Source organism: Struthio camelus, chromosome 17, assembly GCF_040807025.1.
Source record: "Struthio camelus isolate bStrCam1 chromosome 17, bStrCam1.hap1, whole genome shotgun sequence".
Classification (NCBI taxonomy): domain Eukaryota; kingdom Metazoa; phylum Chordata; class Aves; order Struthioniformes; family Struthionidae; genus Struthio; species Struthio camelus.
This window is the reverse complement of record NC_090958.1, coordinates 5,775,511-5,788,106: the sequence shown is the minus strand read 5'-3', so window position 1 is coordinate 5,788,106 and position 12,596 is coordinate 5,775,511. Positions and strand designations below refer to the sequence as shown.

General features: G+C 41.9%; 1 protein-coding gene across 2 annotated transcripts in view; it reads right to left on the bottom strand.

Annotated features, from left to right (window-relative positions):
- MED13L (mediator complex subunit 13L) overlaps positions 1–11,794 on the bottom strand; it is a 207,545-nt gene extending 195,751 nt beyond the window's left edge. Inside the window, exon 1 of one of the 2 annotated variants that reach the window (XM_068910828.1) lies at positions 11,587–11,794. In XM_068910828.1, the coding sequence (XP_068766929.1) occupies positions 11,587–11,658 (72 nt within the window). In that variant the 5' untranslated portion in view covers positions 11,659–11,794. Of the gene's footprint in view, positions 1–11,323; positions 11,342–11,586 lie in introns of those variants that run through there. The other variant, XM_068910830.1, reaches the window with a different exon arrangement.
- Between the last annotated feature and the right edge of the window lie 802 nt (positions 11,795–12,596).

Sequence of the window (12,596 nt, the reverse complement as noted above, 5' to 3'; positions counted from 1 at the left end):
TCCACTGAGACATGACCCTGGCTGAACGACTTTCGATCTGATCCTGCAGATCAGGATCTGTACTATGCTATGCTATTGCATCAGGTACAGTGCTGTTATCTCCAAAACATCAGTCAGATAGCGAGGAGCTGCTTTAAGGATTACCCTCAAAATCACTCTCAGAGTGGCCCTTGAGTCAGTACCACATGCCCATCGCTAAAGCGGTTGGCCCTTGAGTCAGTACCACATGCCCATCGCTAAAGCGGTAACAACCATTCAGGACCAACTGCAAGAGCTCTTACAAGATTTCACTATATACATATATGTGTGCGTGTGTGTATATGTGTGTGTGTGCGCGCGTGTGTGTGTATTTATATGTGTGTGTGTGTGTGTGTGTGCGCACACATATATTTGCACATACACACACAAAGAATTGAGAGCAGACCTTTGGGATCACATCAGCATCTTTCTACTTCAGTGAACTGCTCTGGCTATCAAATCTGCAGTCACTTAACTGGTTCAGCAAATCTCAGTACCTAGTGCACTGTTCCATCCCGACGCCTGGTCTGTCAGTTCTCTTCCACTGTAAATGCTGTAACTAAGTTCATCAGATAGAGATGTAAAAGGATAAGATAAGCATGGCTGGAAGCCAAAGGACCATTACTTGAAAAGATGCTCTCAAGTCAGAAATATTCAAGATATAAAAATGTAAGAAAACTGAAAGATGACAGCAACATCTTCTGAGGTAACAATGTGATTGAAATCCACATAGGCATGCACTCGCTCACACTCATACTAAGCAGACTGCGCACCATTAAAGACACACAAAATAGGAGGTTCTCACGCTAGAATCTCACTCCCACGGATGAGAAAGGGAAACTGAAAAGCCAGTCTAAACAACAGAGGAGGTACTGAATAGGTAGGAATCTAGCTTCCAGGGGATGCTGCCAGCCAAGACAGATCTGTGTGCAGAGAGAACATATATACTCCATTAACCAAAGACAAAAATATTTAAAAAACAGGCAGTGGTGTTCTTTGCTTTGGGTGTTTTGAAGAGGAGGAGGGGAAGGAATGGAATGAAAACTACCTGTGTCAGAATTGAGCAGGGAGAATAAATATAGGTACACCAGCGAAAGATATAATATCTGGAAGCAAAATGCCTTTCCCCAAGACAACACACAGAAGGAATACAGTAAGTTATTTTCATTTCCACAAACCCTAGATTGAGGTGGTTATTAACCCACAATTCAATTCCTATGATAGCTTTTAAGAAATCTCTTCTGTGCATTTCATGCACCTAAATAAGACTTGCGGCAACTTCTCCCTAACAACGTGATTTTTGAACGTCCACAGGTCAGGTTACTGAGCATGCTAAAACTTCCACAACGCTCCAGCCAATTTGTTTGCAAGAGATAATCAGGTACTTCTTAACTTCTCAGTAGACAGATGATAAAAAATAAAAACTAACACTGCACACTTCAGCCATTTCAGAGAGCCACACAAAAGCAAACAAGTGGGTAACCTATTAGTCAGAGAAACCCTTCCCTCACTTTAAGAGGTGGGTGAATGATTAGGTCTGCACTTTCTCTTCAAAAAAGGCAGAATCAGAACTAACTACCCACTTTCCAAATAAACTAAGAGCCTCTCTTACAGAAAGAAAGTAGTCCAACACATAAAAAAGACTAAAGGCATGTCAGCAACAGAGAGCTAAATTATAAGCAAATTCCCAGCCAAATGAGGTTTTTTTTTTTTGTTCCAAATTGAAGAAGGATGAAGACTTCAAATATCAAAGCCATACAATGGGCTTGCTCCCCAAACCAAGTGTTCTGACATAGGGACAGAAGAAAAGAGGAGAAAGGCAAAGGGAAGGAAAAAAAAAAAAAAAAAAAAGGAAAAAAAGGGCAGCAGGGGGAGAACAACGACCCAAGTAAATAAAATTTGGGATAGAGGGGGATAAAAATACAGATCCTTTTCTTCTCTTACACAAGAAAAAGAAAATGTATCTAAAAGCTCAGAACTAGAACATTTTTGTATACCACATCTAAGCAGAATTACTTAGTGAATACCAAGAACAGTTCACACAGTCATTTTATGCATGTTTCCATCACTGACCTGCAAAGCAAACCACTGTCTGCCCACATTGGCCCTGGCGCAGAGTCCTAGCTCCAAGCTAGGACGGGAGTAACTGTATAGAAATACAACCAGACAGCCTTGATTCTTTAGCAACAACATTGTCTTGAACAGTGACATCAAAGAAAGCTCAAATCATTAGGCAGTCTGCCAAAAACTCTTAGCCCTCAAAAAAAAAAAAAAAAGAGGAAAAAATACACTCAGGAATTCTTTCATATGAATCTTTCTTAATAGAGAAAGAAATAAATAAATCCACTACATGACCAGTCATGTAGATTCATTTTGCCAGCCTTCTCACCATCATTCCTGCAAACATAAGAATCCAGTATCTCCTATCAGAAGGAAATTCTGGAAATTCAAGACCTCAACTCATCAAAATTTTATTCAAACACACACGTAAAATGAAATAAACAGAAACGCTGGGCTACAAATGAGAGAAGCAAATGCAGAGCAAGCTCATTTAGCTAATTAACCTGCTCTATCGCCAAATAAATTATTTGTTTTTACAGGAGTATTTGACATGGCCAATATACAAAATGTTCTTAGAATGGATTTCATAACTCCTCCAGAACTGGCTATAAATTCAGGAACACAGCGGACATACATGAACTAAGACTCAATAAACACTGACACTAAGAGATTGCAGATACACTACACTAGATTTGAAAGTTTCCTAATAAACCAGAGACTCCAATTAAAGAAAAGATTCATGGCTTTATACAGTCACAAAACAACACATTCTTATACTTCTGTCTTAAACTTATTGAATATGAACATCCTACCGAAAACCTGAAGGCTGCAGATTCCTGGTCAGTAGCACAGAAGACTTTTTGTCTAATTTTTGTGTTCTGTCCTCTGTTCTCACACAATACTGTATTTTACAGGCAAAGATGGTAATGTAAGAACAGGCCACAAAAAGGCACTGACTGCAGCATAGCTCTTTTAAAACTAAAGAGTAAATTAAATTAACTTTTACTGAAGAAACACTACATTTCCTTCTCCAAGACATGAGCTGTGGTTACACAGCATCTTTGATGTAGCTTCAGTCCATGCCACTGCCAAAACTTTGGGGAAGACAGGAATAAGGGATACAGAGCTATCTTGTGGAAGTGAAAAGGGAGAAAGCAGTTTTTTCAAAACTAGGTCATTTCCTTGAGCCAGGTCTAAACGTGAGCTTATGAGCCCTTGGGTGGTGACCAAAGGGTGGAAGACAGTAAGAAAAAGATCACGTTTTTTAGCCTAAAATCATCTGTCTTTTCCCCATCACCACCCCCAAACAACTAAGAATGGTGCAGAAGAGCTTGATTAAAGAAAGGACAGGGAAATGCTTCATGAGAAAAGCATTAGAAATAGCATGCCATCTTTTATTAAAAATTAATTTCACAAGACTGTCCATTTTTCTCCTTTTTTATTAAGCTTATTTAATACATTCCCTAGAAAGGGGGCAATGGCTTGTGCAAGTTTGGCCTCATCTGTGTTAGTCTTATAAATGTAAGTGTTGCCAACAAGCATAATATTAAGCAGCTACACATAACAAAATTTTCTATTTCAAAGAATGAAGAGGGACTGCCGCTAAAAGCTCAAGTCAGATTTCCATACGCACTATTGCAATTCTACCCAGTATAGTGAATTAAACCACAAATGACTCAATGAGAAATAACATCGTTTAACTGTTCAACAAACTAAGGTAGGAACTGAGAGCCATGAGATCAACAACGGCCAATCACCTACAGTGTATTTGAGTCAAGGGAAAAAATGGCATACGAGAGTTCATGTAGTTCAAATAAATTATCTAAAGTTTTATTTAGTTATAAGCAAGAAGAGATATTTTCCAAGATTAACTAAAGCAGATGATATGCTTGTTATTCAAAAGAATAGACATATTTTTTCTAATTATTTATAGCTGTCCTTTCAGGACAGCTTTGTTTATTTTCAAATTACTAGTTAAACTACTCCCATGAATCCAATAATCTAAAAATAATACATACAAACCTTAATGCTCATACTTGGAGAATACTGCGATTTGCTCTGATATTATTCTACATTCTCATATATTCAGCTGAAAGCTTTGCTTAAAAATTTATCAAAATTCCTAGAACAAGCCAAAGGAAACACTGCTTAAACATTCTATATTTGTGAAATACTAAAAAAAAAAAAAAAAAAAAGAAAGAAAGAAAAAAAAGCATCATCTTACTAAGTAAAGCGCTAAGAAACCGCCGGTCTGAAAAGCTAAACTTACTCTAAGGCATCAAAGTGGTTTATGTCACGTCATTCTCATTCTACAGTATCGCAATCATACTAATGCAAAATTACATAACTAGTTGAAGTCACAGTAGGAAACGATGCAAGCTGCCATTCTTTGCATCAAGGCCTGTTATCCCTGTGGTATACACTTCACAATTGTGTGTAGAAGGAATCTAACATAGTGTTTTAGTAGTATCTTGATGTCTGGTACAGCAGGATATTTTTATTAGCTGGTTTCTCTTTGAAACTACCAGTTGGTGTCAGGGAACTAGGGGAAAGAGTTATTTTTAAAGCAATGCTTAATGTTTAAAGTGAAAGCAATATAAAAGCTTGGCTGAGGAAGAAGGATGCCCACATGCAAACATGTACTCCAGATAAAGAAGGACTGGGACATGGAAAGCACTTGTATCCTTTTATAACTGGCAGGATATTACTAAAACAAGCATGCTTCTAATCAGAACAGTATTTCTCTAACAGTATTTGTGTTACCATAGCACCACCAAGTCCCAAATCCCACTGTGCTAGACTCTACACACAGAAACGCGCAACCTGCTCACAGAACACAAAATAGTAAATGAATACACAAAGACCTGAAAGAATATAAAGCTACTCTGGTCAGCTTAAGAGACAACAGTCTCAAAAGACCAATTGCCTGCTCAGCGCTAGGTTGCCTGCAAGCATCCCACAAATGACTTCAGAGGAAGGCTTTGCAGGAGGGTAACATGGAAGGTCTGTGGATGTCAACTGGTAAACTTTCTCAAATAGGGAGCAACAACTAGAAAAAACAGAAGGTATTAATTTATAGTTTAATTATACTGGCATCTATTAGGAGTCAGTCTTACAGCACTGAATACAAAATAAGGGGCAGAGAAGGAATAAGGCCATGAAGACCTAGTAAGTGAAAACACGTAACTCAGAGGCAATGCAACCGCAAGGGCAAGACGATGAAAGAATGCAAACAGAGGCGCAACATGGTTCAAGTGACAGGATGGGAGAGTAAAACTGTAGCAGCATTCTTGATTCAAGCAGGGATGTTTCAGTCAAGCTCAGATAAAAGGATGATTAAGAAGGTAAACTGTGGACCAGAACTGAGACACAGAGAGAGAGAGAGAGAAAGAGAGAGAGAGAGACAGATAATGGCATACTCTCTACAGCGATCATGGAAAAGTGGAGACAAAGGTTAGGAATTCTCATTTAGCAATCAAAAAGTGTCATTAACTAAGTATAAATGTTCAACTTAGTAATAAGTATGACAGCCCAGTAGCACTGATGTTTTACAGCATTTAAAAAGCAGCATATCTTCACTTACATATGTTTCTCCAAGCATAACATCCATGAATGCTCAGAGATTAAAAATAAAGAAAAACACCCATAAAAATTCTTTCTTCATCTGCTAACCTAAAATCATCAAGCTAACATATTCAGTAAATATAGTACACCGTGATTTTATTTCCTTTAGTTCAAGAACTTCAGGTTCTACAGATTTTCTTCCAAAATAACTGCACTGTCAAGAAGGGGGGGGGGGGGGGGGGGGGGGAAAAACACCGAAGAAAGGTCTACAGATAAGATTAAAGAGTTTCCTCTTTAATCTGCTTCACATGAGGAACTGCTCTCCAAAGCAGAAGGGAAAAATCAAGTTCAAAAATGTTTTAGAGAACTGGGGTTGTGTCAATACTGCACAAACTATATTGAAAAATCCACAAACATTATGTAGTTGCAGCTAGTACTATAGCAAGTGAAAACTAAGATTCTTAGAAACAAACAAAAAACTCCTAGGAAACTTGGTGGGTTTTTTTTTTTTTTTAAACCACCAATCTATTACTTGAGTATTTTCCTAATCATACTAATACGCACAATAGCCCCCTCACCCAAAGGACTCACTTCGTCATCAAGAAGCAGAACAGAGTTGTTGGACAAGGATTCATAGCCCGAGTAGGCACGTACATTCAGAAGATATTCAAGTTTTCAAGAAAACCTCATTCAATCGTTTCCTGCTGGCTAGCTTGGGATTCTTCTGCACACTTTGTCCTGAACTGCAAATGTCACTCCTACGCACCTAATTTTCTTTACGCAATATTCAGGAAAGGCTAGTTACCCAACAGAGATTCATTAATTCCACTCCCAAAGCTGGGCAAGCTAAATGTATTGAACGTGGCTATGTCCCAATATCTTTGCAAACCTGGCTCTATTTTCTTTAAACGGATACTCTGGCTAAAGTTCTAAATACTCTCTGACAGGACGTAATAAAAGCCTATCACTGAAGATATTTAAAACTCAAAATAATCTCTTATCCGGAGAGAGTGAGCTAATGTATTTTTTACTTTTTACATTTTTACATTTACATTATCTAATGTATGTTTTCTACTTTATCTTGTTACCTAATTCAGGATGAAAACAATTAAATGATCAAATACTTTTGGAGAATTTGAGAAGTTTAGTTCAATTTCTTAAAAAATATATATGTACATTCAAACCTACATAGAATTTTAAGTGAGAACGACATCTATGATGTAGTGATGCAACATGCTGCATGCCAAAATAACAGCCTACCACTTAGAGCACTGCATTTATGCTAATAAAATAAGCAAGAACTACTACTGTTTAATTTGCTACCACTACTTATGGATTTGGTTGGGCAATCAACCATTTACTATAAAGTCTTTTACTGACAATTATGCAACACCAAAGAATACCTCACCAGCAATCTCTGCGTTCCTAATCTTTACTTTCTGACAGCATGAAAAGCCTTCAAGAAAGTAATTCAAATGTCATCTCAGATTTCCTTCCTGGACCCCTTTCAGTTTCATTATGAAAACGGCAACAAAAACCACTGGTCTCAGTCAACAACTTCTGTTACCTATTTGCAAAGAGAAAAAAGAACAGCAGCAGTGACCATCAGATTTTGTGAATTTCTCTCTGAACACTAACTGGAGCAAAAATCTACTACCCTGGCCTTCCCTACAGCGGGCTTCTGCAAGACCGCCTTGAAACAAGTACTCAGAACACACGGGATTCTATGAAGTCCCATATAAACCACCACAACACGGTGACGGGGCTATGACAAAACAGCCGGCTGCATTACAGTCCTAATTGTGTCTTTTACCAAACACAGATCTAAATTTTGTGCTTACCATACATGCTCTGCTAAAGAAAATAGGCTATCTTTGGGAAGCCCCTAAAAACAAGGTAAGACTTCCATGTCAAATGCTCTTTAATGAATTCTTCTAAGAATTTTACAGTTGTTTAAAGAGCCCATTTCCATTTTTAACAGCTCCACGATCCCGTGGCACAGACTGACTTCATATTACTGCATGTAGAAACACCTTTTGTTTTGAATCAGCCTCCCATTAGCTTTATGTGATACCCACTACTACTTTTATTGAAAGAGAGGAGGAGTATTTGTCACCTGGTCACTGCCTTCACACTAAAGATTTTTAAGCCTCTGTCACATTCCAACCGCACAACCACATCAGCTCCTGGCTGAGGACTTCTACTCATAGGCTATCTAATCTTTCATCACATGAAAGCTGCTCCAAAATTCTGGTCATTCTTGACACCCTTTGCTGAACCTTTTTCCTGCTCTATTGTATGAAACGTTACGGAACTTCCCTCCAGTCTTCAGAGATTGCCTGGCTCCTTGTGATCCATGACGGCAGCTAAGCCAGCCGGTTGAGGAAACGTCTTCTTCACACTTCATGCAAGCCTCCACCTTCACATGATTAACCCTTACTCACAGGAAAAATCAAATTAATTTCAGTAAGACTACTTTCATGACTAAAGACTGTTCATAGGAAGACTGTGTGCTGGCTTGGCAGGAAGTTTTAATATAGAGCACATTACCTCAGAACATTTTCTCTCTAAATAAGTATTAGCCAACTCTTAAATAGGGTTTAAATATCAGCCTTTAACAACAGCTTAGTAAATACTGTTTCAATAACAAGAATTTTTTCCCCTTAGAAGCAGCAGCCGACATTTTGACTATTGCAAAAATAAAGTTAGGACAATTTCTTCTACTGTTGTGCTGGAAATAAAGCAAGTTCAGACAGAAAGCCTATTTTTAATGGGCAAGCCTACTAATCTACCGGATGGCAATATCAACAACAAAAGTTCATATCCGAGATGTAATCTGATGACCGCTATACAAAGTGACACTTTATAGTATCGTCTTACTAAGAAACGCTTCACAAGTAGAGCAAAGCTCTAGATTTCTTTGTGTAGGTTTTGCGCTTGACAGAGCACACAAACGTTAACACATTTTCTAAAATGGCACTGGATTCCTGCCTCATTATAAAACAATACACAAGACAGACGACAGCCCTTCAGATCACCCACCAGGGTGACGTTTCATGAAACTGTAACTATTTAAGGCCGAGATCACATTCAGCATCTGCCTACTGAAAGCTAACTAAAACGTTAACCTTTGGCAACGCCTTCCCCTCAAATAAAACAGTTTAAGCTAAAGAACCACCATACATTCTTGACCTCACTGATAGAGGAGATTAGTTACTAGAAAGCTATGTATTTTTAGAAAATATTTCACACAAGAAGATGCAGAAGAAACAGTGGTGTCTAGCTATCATCTCTCTACAGACCGTCTACAACTGATGGAATAAATAAGCTGAAATCATCAATTTATGATGTGCTAAACAAACTCAAATCCCCTACAGCAACCAATCACAGACACCACAACAGAGCTCTGGATTCTCTGCGCTTTGAGGATACTGCTCCTTCTTAAACAAGCCGAATGTTTGTGGGGAAAAAACATTATTTAAAAATAGACAAGGAGAGTCACAGCAGATTATAACTGTTTCAGAAGCATAATTCTGCAGTCAAGAACATTACTTTTTGACTCAAACCCAAAACAACGCCTGAGATAAAAATTTAACATTCAATTCTAATAGCAGAATCAGTTTAAATACAGCTTTGCAATCCACCTCGTTCCTAAAGAACGGACGATTCCCCGTTAACAGTTGATTAGTTTGTGCATGTTTTTGTTCTGTTGCATTGAAAAAGTAAGTAATCAGCAAGAGCGTCTTTAATTAGTAATCCAGACTACCGTAGCTTTAACACATGGTAAGTTTTGAGACAAGTATGACAATTTGAGGTTAAAGGGTCAATGCTTCTGACCAGATATTTCCAATCAGTATTTCCTTTCTCAATACGGTGAGACTTTCATTGATAAATATGGCCTAATGAATACTAATGCTATTGGAAATAAATCACCCTAATAATTACTGTGTTTGTATATACGTGCTTATATAAAAATATTATTTCATCAGTTATTTTTTGCAAGTAGAGCCAGAAAAGAATAAAACTATTATAGTTTCGTACATAGCACCACTTCACAGGTATGGTTAGTTCCCACAAAATTACATGGGAGATTTAGGGTTGCAGATTAGACCTATTACTAAAACACTTTCAAAAGAACTCTGCAAAATTTATTTCACCAATATTACAGGTGCATTTAAAAATTTTCAATGTTTCCTCAGCCTAGTACGGTGAAATAAAACAGAATAGATAGATGCAACCACAATAACCATGAAATAACTTAATGTTATAATTTATGCTAATTGAGCACCAACATTATTTCACCAGTGACAGATTTGTGGATTGCAACTACATGAAAAGTTATGCTTCTCGAAAACATGCTAATCAATTTTCCATGAATTAATAGGGATTGCACAATTTGATTTTTTTTGTGAAAGAGTAACTATCCATTATCTTGCTCTTGCAATCAGATACAACCATCTCCCTCATGCTTATCATTTTATTTTTCTTAGTGTGTAAGACCAGTGTATTCAAAAAAAATCACCATTACAATTCCTGCAGCATTCTTATATACTTCTAAATATCAGAAAACACTATCACAAACAGAAACGTAAATATGAGCCTAAATAATGTCTAACTGTTCAATAAAAAGCCAAAATAAGAATTTTATTTATTCTCACAGAAGAATCTCCAGGCCAGCTTCCTAGCAGAACACACAGGCATAGACTACGGCCCTTGTCCCAGATACTTAACAGATACAAGCCACATAAAAAACACACACATACAAATTAAAGAAAACAGAGGCAGAAGAATGATAGGCCATCACACAGCAAAAAGACTGATCATCTGCATTTTCAATTCACTTTCTTTTTTCCTTAATTCTTATAAATGCAATAACAGTCATTTCCTTTCTTTTGAAAAAAAAAATCAAATATATGTATCTACCTTCAATTCTTACAGAGCACTGGGGAGGGCAAAGGGTTTTATCCACCACAAATCTTTCATACATTTATCCCCAAACTTACACTGCAAGTTTTTGTTTTAACTATACTATAACACGCATTAAAAAAATCCCTCCTTCCCCTAGACATTGGCCCTAGCAGCACTAGAAGACTGTTGGTGATCTAACAGTCTTGTCACTCGCTGATCTGTTGTCCGCTCTGAAGGGATAAGGTTGCTGCAGGTGGCCGGTAAAATAAAGCAAGACATTTCCAAGTGACATTGCCTTTATACAAAAACTAATGGTTTTCTTGTTTTAAATTCATACAGACCCTGTAGCTAGTCACAACTGATACCACGATTTTTGTAAAATTATACCATGCAATGCAAGTACAAGTTGTCAGTTACCAACCAGAGGGGATGACAGCACCTAGATCATCAAGCTATCCAGCATACTACATTTTCAGCTACCGTTTTTCTTCTGAAAACAAAAAATTAAAAGCTTCTTTTTTTTTTTTTTAAATCTCTTGTCCCCAACCACAACCTGTTCAAAGAAGGGTCAAAACAGCTGGCATCTAGTCAGGAGAGCCCAGAGGTAAGTCCGAGAGGCAGTCACGCTACGCAAACTGTTCGCTGCTGCTGAAATGGCGTTTGCCATTATGAAAGAAGAAGAGGGGAGGAAAAAAAAAAAACCCACAGTTTGGTAGGCACAAAGCACCAGGGCACGGAGTGCCAAGGGAGGCGGGGAGAAAAGACTGTTTACCAGAGAAGATGGTCGCACATGCCGGGCACACACGCAGACACGCAGGCACTCCCGCAGCCCGGCGAACGCAGCTGTGCGAGGAACACACGCACACTCGCGGCAAGCCACGTTAAAGAGCAAAATAAACACGGGGCGCCGAGCCGGGGGAGGGGCCAGCGCAGGAGCAGCCCCACGGGCCCCGACTATAAAGCCCCCGGCAGCTGCACCCAGCCGGCAAACTTGCCGCGCCGCCCACCCCTGCGGGGGCTCACGCAGGCACTCACCAGCGAGAAGAGGTTGGAGTGACAGTCCTCCAGGCTGGCCCCGTTCGCCACCCAGTTCGCCGCTGCAGTCATGATCCTCGGCGAGCCCGGCCGCCAGAGCGGGGCATGTCTGAGGAGACGGGCCCGGCAGGCAGGGAGAAGCACCGGCCACTCCGCGACGCAGCCCGCTCCTGCGGTCGCCGGGCCGGCAGCCGCTGTCCTGCCCCCGGCCGCGGCCGGCAGGGGGCGCCGGGCGGGCGGGGGGGGGGGGGGGGGCGGACGGCGCCCCGGCGGCGGGCGGGCGGGCGCCGAGGCGGCGGCGGCCGCGCTCCTCCTCAGCCGGCCCCCGCCAAACGGTGCTCGGGGCGGGCGGCGCGGCCCGGCAGGGGCCCCCGCGGGCCGGCTACGCGGCCGCTCCGCTCCCGGCCGCTCGGCGCCGCGCGGGGCGACGCCTCCTGCGCTGCTCCAGGCCGCCGCGGCACCGCCGGGCGGAGGAGGAGGAGGAGAAGGGGGGGGGCGCCCGGGGCCCCGCTTCCGTGTCCAGGTCGGGCCCCCCCCCGCTCAGGGCGCACGTTGCGGTGAAGGGGGGGCGAGGGCGGCGGCCCCCCCGCGGCGGCGGCCCCTACCGCGCACGGGCCGGGCGGGCGGGCGGGCGGCGGGGGAGGGTCGCGGGCCCCGGGCGGCGGCGGCGGCCGCGGGGGGGGCGCTGTCTCGCGGGCCGGCGGAGGCCGTGTCCCCTCCCTCCCTCCCCGCCCGGCCGCCCCTCGCTGCTGCCGCCGCTGGCTGCGGGTGGATGGTGTTTTCCTCCTCCTCCTCCTCCTCCTCCTGCTGCTGCTGTTGCCGCCGCCGCCGCCTTGTTTACGCTCCGTGCGGGGCCCCCGGCGCTGCGGGCGGCGGGCGGCAGCCGCGGCCCGGAGAGGGAGCACTGTCCCTGCCCGTCTTCGCCACCCTCCGCCTGGCGCTGCCCGCCCAGCGGCCCCGCTCACCAGCTCCTCCTCACACACTCGCCTCTGCCTCTCGCCACTCTGACA